This window comes from Scyliorhinus canicula, chromosome 18 (genome assembly GCF_902713615.1).
Source record: "Scyliorhinus canicula chromosome 18, sScyCan1.1, whole genome shotgun sequence".
Taxonomy (NCBI): Eukaryota; Metazoa; Chordata; class Chondrichthyes; order Carcharhiniformes; family Scyliorhinidae; genus Scyliorhinus; species Scyliorhinus canicula.
This window is the reverse complement of record NC_052163.1, coordinates 41,323,806-41,334,682: the sequence shown is the minus strand read 5'-3', so window position 1 is coordinate 41,334,682 and position 10,877 is coordinate 41,323,806. Positions and strand designations below refer to the sequence as shown.

Below are 10,877 nucleotides of genomic sequence, written 5' to 3'. Positions count from 1 at the left end.
TGGCAAGAGGGAGAGTTGATGGGGAGGGGGAGATGTGATGGGGGGGGAGAGGTGATGGTTAGGGATAACTGATGGGGAGGGGTGATGGGGAGGGGGAGAGGTGATGGGGAGGGTAACGGATGGGGGAGGGGTGATGGGGAGGGGGAGAGGTGATGGGGAGGGGGAGAGGTGATGGGGGAGGGGAAGATGTGACGGGTGGTGGAGAAGTGATGGGGAAGGGGTGATGGGGAGGGATAATGTTGACAGGGGGAGGGAGAGATATAGTGGATGGGGAAGAGGTGATGGGGAGAGACGTGATGGGGAGGGGGAGATTTAATGGGGGAGGTATGATGGGGAGGGGGAGAGGTTAAGGGGAGAGGGATATAATGCAGGAAGGGGAGAATGTACCAGGAATTCTAACACCTTCCATGAAGTTGTTTCCGCTCCAAGATTTACACCCCAAGGCTCTAAGCCCGTCTTCAGTGTCTCAATGCCCGTGGGATGAGTATAGGCAGACACTATCCCTCTAACTCTATACACTAGGCTGCGCATTACCACTGCTCTGCTGCCACTCACTAACCTGTTGGTCTCAATGAGCTCAGTTCATGTCTCACACATAGATGTGGTGATTTCTTTAGCAGCAATGGTTGCCGCCCTGAACTTTCTTGGTGTAAAAGAAGGAAAAGGTGAAAAAGTCCAGCTGTGGGATAAGTTTGGTCCCATTTCACTGTCAAATGAAACTTCCAGAGGGCATCTCACATTTGGGAGCCCTGTTCAAAGAGGTGGTTCAAGCAGTGAACCACTGATGGTGGTTCTTTCTTTAGTCAGTGAGGATGTCCTTCCCTCCCTCCGTCCCTCATTCCTTGCCTCCATTCCCCGCTCCTTCCCTCCAAACCTCGTTTCTTCCCTCCAACCCTCGCTCCCTCCCTCTGTGAGATGAATTTGGTGTCTCTGTCTGAGCGTTGGATGATCCTCTTTGTTTGATATGTCTATCATTAGTGCAAAACACAGAGTGGTACACATGGGGAGAGGATGGCACTGATGATTAGTGAATGGCATGGTGAGAAATTGTTGTCAGTCTTGATGGAGCTTCCTGTCAGCTCTCTGAAATTCCCTGCCACCAGATCTTCACGGATTGTTAGTTATTCATTTCCAGCGATTTCCAGCTGAGTGGCGACGTGTGGTACAAAAATCCTTTTAGACTGTGTGTGGTGACTGGTGCCCCGAGCTCCATTCCGGCCTGTGTGAGCTGGCTTTAGGAGGTTTTAAGTTTTCCTTGCTCCTGTTCTGTCTCAGTCTTTGTGTCTCCCCCGGCCTGCCCTTCCCTCACTGTGACTCTCAGAGCCATCTCCTTGTCATCCCCCTGCCTTATGATTAGCAGCCGGCAGGTGAGCAGTATCCCGAAGACCAGTGCGTGCGCATAGCGTTTGAGTGGGTCACCCACCAGCTGGTGGAAGAAGAGCACAGCCAGCATGACCAGGAGCAGTGTGAAGTTGGCCACATCCTTGGGCCTCCCGGGTACCAGTGTCATCACGATACCGCACGCCAGCTCTAACGTACCAATCAGCTTCCGCAGCAGGACTGACGTGATGCCCATTTTCTTTAACACCGGGAGTGCCTTGGCATATTCCTTATATGCTCGTTTCTGCAATTAAAGTGATTTTTAAAAAAATGCCATTAGATTGGTCATAAAATCTCAGTGCAGTTTTGCGGGAGGTTTTGGAGAATGTTACAGCCCAGAAGGAGGCCACTCGGCCCATCATGCCTGTGCTGGCTCTTTTTAAGGTGATCCAATCTCACTCTCTCCCCACAGTCGTCCAATTTTTTTCTGTTCGAAGTATTTCTCCCAATTGCCTTTGGAAACTTACTACTGACTCTACACCCACCCCCTTCCGGGCAGTGTGTTTCACATCACAACAACTCGCTGTAAAATAAAAATTCTCCCCGTCTCGCCCACTGGTTCTTTTTCCTCAGACTGCTCAGAAAGTGCGACGATGGGAGCCGCTCATTCTAGGCCAGCTGGGAATTGTCATTCTGTGTAGACATTGCACAGGGAGACAGGATAATCAGCAGTTTAGTGGCATCAGGATGAAGGGAACAAGATAATCTCCAGGAGAGCATGAGGGGAGATAGGAGAGAATCGAGAGAGAGAGACATGAGATCAGAGCTGGGATCCAGGGGGAATTTGGTGCAATGGGCTCGGGGAAGCCGGGGGTGGGGGGGAAGCGGGTATGTGGCAGAGGCAACTGATTGGGTTGTCTCGATCTTAGTAACAAAATAATTCATGAGTGGCTCAGAAGGCAGCTCATCACCACTTTCTCAAGGACAGTTAGGGATGGGCAACAAATGATGGTCTATCCAGCGACACCCACATCATGTGAAAGAGGGGAGTAAATCTTGTGAATGATATTGTTGATTGTTAGCAATGTTTTTTTCCCCAAAGGTTTAACCTGTTCTCCTTCAAATCAGTCCTCATCACCCCTCTCCATAAATAACTCGCCCTTGACTAGTCCTTCAGTGAAAACTACCATCTCTAGCCTCCCTTTCCTTTCCAATCTCCTTAAATAAGTAGTCTCCTCGTAAATCTGTTCCCATCTTTCTCAGTACTCCATGTTTGAATCCCTACAATCAGGTTTCTCCCCTGCCACAGTGACAAAACAGCTCTTATCAAAGTCAAGATGATGTCCTCTGTGCCTGTCACAATGGTAAACTTTCCCTCCGTGTTCTTCTTGGCCAATCTGCTGCCTTTGACATGATTGACCATACCACCTCCTCCAGTACCTCTGCACTGACATCCCTCTGGGTGGGACTGCTCTTGTCTGGTTCCATTCTTACCAATTGTGGTGAATGTAATTCACACTGTATTGTATTGTATGGTATTGTGTCCTTGTGGGCTCTGTCTGTGAGCCGTTGCGCGGCTCTGCCCATAGGGGGAGATGAGGAGCTTGTACAGGGCTCCACCCTCGGCTCTGCCCATGGCTCCGCCCATGGCCCCTCCCACTACCGGAAGTATAAAGTGTTGCAGCTGTTTGAGCCTGCCCTCAGTTCTTCTGGTCGCAGGCAGGCTCAGTTGTAAGACTATTAAAACCACAGTTTACTTCCAATCGTGTTCCGAGTGAATTGATGGTCACATCACCAATCCCACCTGAAACATTACATGTGGTGTCCCCCAAGGATTTATCCTTTTGCTCCTACTATTTCCGATCTGCCTGCTGCCTCTTGGTGACATCATCTGGAACCATGTCATTAGTTTCAGTGTTGTACGCTGATCACACCCACTTAAATATTGAGTAGGCTGATATTAGTCTTATTCTCTGGCCAGTGATACCATCTCAATCACATATTTGCACTAATAAGGCCTATTTCCACCTTTGTAACGTCAACCAACCCCCTTCACTGCCTTCGCTCATCTGCTGAAACCCTCATTCAAGTCTTTGTTGCCTCTGGACCCGACTATTCCAACACACTCCTGGCTGTTCTTCCAAATTCAACACTCCATAAGCTGGAGCTCATCCATAACTCTGTGTGCAAAATCGCAGCAAGCCCCATTCCCCCTGTGCTCGCTCTCAGGTTCAGAGAGGCTTCAATTTTGAAATTCTGTTGCTCGTGTTCAAATCTCTCCATGGTCTCACCCCTGACTATCTCTGTAATCTACCCCAGCCTCACAACCCTCCGCGATATCAGTGCTCCTCTTATTCTGGCTTCTTATGCAGTGCTGATCGTAATCGTTCCCTTCAGCTGCCTGGGCCCTGAACTCCAGAATTCCCTCCCACTACCTTGCTTCTCTTCTTTAGCTCATTAAAACCTCATTCTTGGATCAAGCTTTTCCTCATCTGACCCAATATGTGCCTCAGTATCAAATTATTCTTTAAAATTCTCCTGTTAGGAACCAATTGGGAGCTTTTATTACATATAAGAGGCAGTATAAATGCAAGATGTTGGTGTGTGTGTATTTTAGTGAGTGTTCAATGTGTGTTCCCTGCCTATCAGAAATGAATAGTTCCTTTTGTAAAAGGACCAGACTTATTGTGAGGTGCTGGAGAGTGGCGGCTCCCATTTCTAATCTCCTGCCTGCCTTCTGTTTTGCTGTACTCCATGGTGAAGTGGTTTCTGCAATCTGCTTGATCCAGGCCCTGTGTCTAATTCAGATGCTGCTGCTCAGTGTTCATTACTGCTGCTGCTGTGTGTGCCTGTTAGACACCTGCCCACCCACTGCTGCTTACCATCTCGCTGTAGGCTTCTCTGCTCAGCCTTGGCGTCAGTTTGATGGTCCCCATGAAGACAAAGAATAAACCCAAAGCCACAGAGAGAGTTACGATTGTGACTGTCCTGGACGACACCATCGTCAGTCGAGGCCGGCCTCACACACAGAGCTCGGCACTGTCCAGAGACCGAGACAATTCACACAGCAGCTGGCATTGCCCCATCACTCACTGCTGCAGGGTCCTAAAGACTGCCTCTTCCAAAGGCACAGAGACTATCACTTCAACAAATACCCCTCCCACCCCACTGCAGTACCCCCCTGACCCAGCCCCTCCACCCCGACACACTCCCTCTGACAGACTCCCCCTCCCCCCTTGCAGTGCCCCCCTGACCCAGCCCCTCCACCCCGACAGACACTACCCCTGACAGACTCCCCCTCCCCCCTGCAGTACCTCTCCCTTGGCAGACCACCCTCTCTCCGACACTCCCCCTACCCCAGACAGACTCCTCCCTCCCTCCTGACAGATTCCCCCCTCCCCTCAACAGAGACCCCTCCTCCACATTGACAGACTCCACTGAGACTCCACTTCCCGAGACATCCCCCTCCCCTTTCTCTCTAAGACGCCTCCTCCACCCGACAGAGACTCTACCTCCCCTCCGACCAACTCCTTTCTCCGACAGACTCCCCCTTACACACTTGCACCTCCCCCTGACAGACTCCCCCTCCCCTTAGACTGCTCCTGCCCTGACAGACTCCCCCTCCCCTGACACAGACTCCCCCTCCCCCTAGACTGCCCCTCCCCTGACAGACAGACTCCCCCTCTCCCTAGACTGCCCCTCCCCTGACAGACAGACTCCCCCTCCCCCTAGACTGCCCCTCCCTGACAGACAGAATCCCCCTCCCCCTAGACTGCCCCTCCCCTGTCAGGCAGACTCCCACTCCCCTTAGACTGACCTCCCCTGACAGACTCCCCTCCTGACAGACTCCCCCTCCCCTGACAGACCCACCCCACAGAATAACCCCCACAGACTCCTGCTCCCCTGAACAGACTCACCCCGAGAGAGTCCCCTCCCCTGACAGACTCACCCTCGAAAGACTCCCCCACCCTTGACAGACTCCCCCTCCCCTAACAGACTCCCCTCCCCACCTAGGGACCCCTCCCCCCTGAAAGAGACTCCCCCCGTCCCACCCGGCAAAGACTTCCCCTAGACAGGGACATCCCTACGTCTGTCAGACTCCCCCCTGACGACAGACATCCCCCCCCCCCCCCGAGACAGACACCCCCTGACAGACTCCCCTCCCCTGACAGGCTCCCCTCCCCTGCCAAACTCCCCCTCTCTTGACAGACTCCCCCCCCCCCACAGACACTCCCTCCCCTGACAGCGCCCCCCCCCCCCCCCCCCCCCCCCCACAGACTCCCCCTCACCTGACGGACTCCCCACAGACTCCCCTCCCCACCTAGAGACCCCCTGCCCCATGAAAGAGACCCCCTCCCACCCGGTAGAGATTCCCCCTTGACAGGGACACCCCCTCTCCCCTTACAGACTCAACACGCGTTGGGATAATGTTGGACGACCGGTAGTCAGGCACTGTCCGGGCACATGTAGAAGATTTCTCTGGGACACAGGAGGGTCCTGAACCACACTAAACTCCTCAAACCTGTTCTAAAAAACACCTGGCCAACCACAGATACCATTACACTCAGTGGATTCACAGCCCACATGCAAGAGGGATACATCACAGCCCCCATACCCGTCCAGATAGGAAATCTAACCACTAAACACCCTGTTGTTTTAGTCAATGTACCCCCAACCGCAGTACACATCCTTGGTATAGATTTCATGAACTCTCATAACCTCTCCTTCAACCCCATAAAAAAGTGTGTCTGGCAGATGTCCAAAACAGCCAGAGCTGTGTACAAAATAGCGTACCCTAACGGTAAGACTGGTTGGTTCCACATCAACCAACTCGAAGTCTACGGATCACAACAAAGCCACACCCACCACTTAACCTTGGCAATGGGAGATGATGACACGCTGCCCATTGACGATTCAACCCAACGGCCACTCCAACCTTCCCCCCCTCATGACGACACCTATCCCTCGACTCCGCCCATAGTCAGAGGTTTCAACCTCGCACTTGACTATGATGAGAGCCTCCCGGAACTGACTGACATCCCTGACAACTGGCGTGATCTCTCCGCTATCCACTACCCTAGCCCCCGGAATGACGTCTTGAATCTCTTCGACCCCTTCTATATAAGAAACAGGTGAAATTTGGGCTGCTCTATCCGGCGCGACTGTGGGTTACGCACGAGGGCCAGCACCATTATTTCGAGGAACCCGAGGAGGCAAGGGCTGGTCCCGAGCTGAGGATTCTTGGACTCGTGTTGGAACTTTTCATTCTTTCTCTCTTGTTTCTGAGAGATGCCTGCATGTTTTTCATGCTTTTGCATCTCGGTTTTTATGTGTTTTTGTCATTTTTCTCTTCATGTCTCTTTGTTACTGAGCAACACTTCCAGTTAAAAAAAAATCTTTTTATTCTCCTCATTTTCAACATTTTCATCAATAAACAACCAAAGAAAAAACAAAGAAAAACAAATACAATAACAGTCTCCTTCACATAAACTGCACCCCGCTCAATATACAGACCAAAACATCCATCCGTACATTCCAGGTAAAAAACACAAATTAACAATCAATCCGTAATTATAATAATAATCGTTATTGTCACAAGTAGGCTTACATTAACACTGCAATGAAGTTACTGTGAAAATCCCCTAGTCGCCACATTCCGGCACCTGTTCGGTACACAGAGGGAGAATTCAGAATGTCCAAATTACCTAACAAGCATGTCTTTCTGGACTTGTGGGAGGAAACCGGAGCACCTGGAGGAAACCCACGCAGACACAGGGAGAGCGTACAGACTCCACACAAACAGTGACCCAAGCCGGGAATCGAACCACGTACCCTGGCACTGTGAAGCAACAGTGCTAACCACTTTGCTACTCCCAAACAGTGTAACCAAAGACACCAATACTGCTGACCCCCCCTCCCCTAATGTTCAATGGCAACCAATTATCGGAAGTGCACAATAAACAGCCTCCATGAATTGTGAAACCCTTCCTTCACCCCCTTCAGCTGAGACTTCACCTTCCCGAGAGTCAAAGAAATTCAAGTAGGTTCCCCTCCCCCCGCCAAGCCGTGTCACATGATGGAGAAGCTAACCTCCACCCCAACAGGACCTGCCTCCGGGCAATCAGCGAGGCGAAGGCTAACATCTTCCCCCGCACCCACCTGCCGCCGGAGTTGGCTTCTAGAGGCCCTAGTTGCAGGGTCATGAGTACTACCCCTGAGATGACCCTGAAAATCTCCCTCCAACAAACCCCTCACATTCCACTTACCTATCCTAACTGGGGGTCTCTCACCCCCCCTCTCCTATCCACCATCATCATAACTCCGGGCCCTGCCCACTGGGCTTGGCCCGCCCCATCCCATTATTACCATCAAGCCCCTCCCTCCTTCTCCTCCCAGAATCCTCCCATCCACTTCCTCTCAAAAACACCTCACCCAGTAACGGTCCCCTCCCCTGACTTTTCACACCTCCGAGGCCCATCAAAACGTGTTCTACCAGAGCAGCACCTTCGTTAACAGTGGTTAGGAACCATTGGCCAAATTGCATAGGACTAGCTCCAGTATCTTTAATAATCTGAAACAATAGTGATTTAACAATGACAATTATGTCGCAAGGAAACTGGGATTGAGATGGTAGGGCCACTGAAAAGGTGCAGTTAGTAATGCAGCCCCAACATCTGATCATTGAATCCCTACAGTACAGAAGGATGCCATTTGGCCATGGGTCTGTAGAGCTGGTGTACGAGGTGGTTGAGGACTGTGAGAGACATGCGACGGCAGAGTCTCTCAGCGTAGTCTGTGTTGTAGGTCGACTTGAGTGGGTTTGTGATCTGTAGCCCTTTGTAAGACTCCTTACTGTGCTCAGCCCAGTCCAACGCCGGCATCTCCACATCATGGCTACCATCGACACCGCAAACTGCCGGCTCAAAGTGGAGAGGATCTCCAGGAAGATCGCGCATATAGATACTGACATTAGGTTTCTACAAAGATGCAAGAAAGCAGACAAGATCCCGAAAGGGCTACAGATCACAGACCCACTCAAGTCGACCTACAACACAGACTACACTGAGAGACTCTGCCATCGCATGTCTCTCACACTCCTCAACCACCTCGTACACCAGCTTGACAGCAGACGCCGCAACCAAGACAGAGGCTGTATTCTCAACTTGCGCTCAGGACGCAGCAGACCAGCTGCGGAACACCGCCAAACAGATAAGACAACGATACTATGCCACCTATATGCACATCAGGAACAGGAAGCTTTTTGTAAAAAAATAATTTTTATTCAAAATTTTCATAAAATATCAACAACAAAAAGTAAATTTTTTTTTTACAAAGAACAGAAAAAAGAAAAAAACAGTACCCCCCCCCTACACAAAGGAAGAGGTAAATTAATACCCGCCATTTGCACAAAACTCACGCCTGCCCCTTCAACAAACCCCCCCCCGTGTATACGTAGAGAAAGAAATAGATCAACGGCCACCATTAGCATAGAGCAACTATGCCCGTCCCTCCGGTCCAAAACAACGAAACAACCCCCCTGCTCTCCCTATCGTTGACCCAGGCCTCCACGCTTGGGGGCCTCACATCCTTCCACTGAAGAATAATCCTCCGCCGGGCTACTAGGGACGCAAAGGCCAGAACACCAGCCTCTTTCGCCTCCTGCAGTCCCGGCTCTACTGCAACCCCAAAAATTGCGAGCCCCCAGCCCGGATTGACCCTGGATCCTACCACTTCATCCTGCATCACCTGGTACACTGCCGAGATCCTCCCCTCTCCAACCCACACCTCTGAGAGCACCCTGTCCTGGATCCCACACGGCGGCAGCAGAGGAAACTCCGCCACCTGCCGCCTGACAAACGCCCTTACCTGCATGTACCTGAAGGCGCTCACCGGGGGGAGCCCGAACTTTCCCTCCAGCGCACCCAGGCTCGCAAACTTCCCGTCTACAAACAGGTCCCTCAACCTCCTGATACCTGCCCTGTGCCAACTCAGGAACTCGCCATCAATTCTCCCTGTGACAAACCGGTGGTTGCCCCGTATCGGGGTCCCCATCAAGGCCCCCACTCCCCCCTGTGCCGTCTCCATTGCCCCCAAATTTTGAGGGTAGCCGCCACCACCGGGTTTGCGATATACCTCGTTGGAGGGAGCGGCAGCGGCGCCGTTATCAGCGCCTCTAGGCTAGTGCCCACACAGGACGCCATCTCCATCCTCTTCCATGCTGCCCCCTCCCCCTCCATCACCCATTTACGCACCATTGCTGCATTGGCAGCCCAGTAGCACCCACAGAGGTTGGGCAGCGCCAGCCCCCCCCTGCCCCGCTCCAATAACACCCTTCTCACCCTCGGGGTCCCGTGTGCCCACACAAACCCCGTAATGCTCTTATTAACCCGCCTGAAAAAGGCCTTCGGGATAAGGATGGGGAGGCACTGGAACAGGAACAGAAACCTCGGGAGCACCGTCATTTTGACTGACTGTACCCTACCCGCCAGAGACAGCGGTAACATGTCCCACCTCTTAAACTCCTCCTCCATTTGCTCCACCAACTTCTTGAGATTAAGCTTATGCAAGGCCCCCCAACTCCTGGCCACCTGAACCCCCTGAAGCTCCTCTCCGCCCTTTTTGGTGGAAGCCTGCCAATTCCCCCCTCCTGATCCCCTGGGTGTACCACAAACAGCTCGCTCTTCCCCAAGTTGAGCTTGTATCCTGAGAAATCCCCAAATTCCCGGAGAATCCCCATCACCTCCGGCATTCCCCCCACCGGGTCCGCCACATACAACAATAGGTCATCTGCATAGAGCGACACTCGGTACTCCTCCCCACCCTGGACCAGCCCCCTCCAACTCCCCGACTCCCTCAGCGCCATAGCCAGGGGTTCAATTGCCAGCGCAAAGAGCAGAGGGGACAAAGGACACCTCTGCCTCATCCCTCGGAATAGCCGAAAAAATTCCGACCTCCTCCTATTCGTGGCCACGCTCGCCATCAGGGCCTCACACAACAGCCTCACCCAACTAACAAACCCCTCCCCAAACCCGAACCTTTCCAGCACCTCTCACAAGTATCCCCACTCAACCCTATCAAAGGCCATCTCCGTGTCCAGCGCCACCACTATCTCCGTCTCCCCTTCTACTGCCGGCATCATTATAACATTCAAGAGCCTCCTTATGTTGGTGTTCAGCTGCCTCCCCTTCACAAACCCCGTTTGATCTTCGTGGATAACCTGCGGCACACAGTCCTCTATCCTCACGGCCAAGATCTTTGCCAACAGCTTGGCGTTCACATTCAAAAGTGAGATCGGCCTGTATGACCCACACTGCAGGGGATCCTTGTCCCGCTTAAGAATCAGGGAGATCAGCGCCCGAGACATATTCGGGGCCAAAGCCCCCCCTTCCCGTGCCTCGTTAAAAGTCCTAACCAACAGGGGACCCAACAGGTCTGCATACTTCTTGTAAAATTCAGCCGGGAACCCATCCGGCCCTGGCGCCTTCCCCGACTGCATGCTCCCTATCCCTTTGCTCAGCTCCTCCAGCTCAACCGGCGCCCCCAGTCCCTCCACCTAT

The 10,877-nt window shown here is 52.5% G+C and overlaps 1 protein-coding gene across 1 annotated transcript; it reads right to left on the bottom strand.

The window, feature by feature from the left end:
- Positions 1 to 210: 210 nt before the first annotated feature.
- Positions 211 to 4,415, bottom strand: tmem35 (transmembrane protein 35). Its single transcript, XM_038778248.1, has 2 exons — positions 4,203 to 4,415; positions 211 to 1,624 (listed from the first exon to the last, which is right to left on the bottom strand). The coding sequence occupies exons 1-2, from the start codon at positions 4,320 to 4,322 to the stop codon at positions 1,235 to 1,237; spliced, it is 510 nt and encodes a 169-aa protein (XP_038634176.1). The 5' UTR covers positions 4,323 to 4,415; the 3' UTR covers positions 211 to 1,234.
- Positions 4,416 to 10,877: the final 6,462 nt, after the last annotated feature.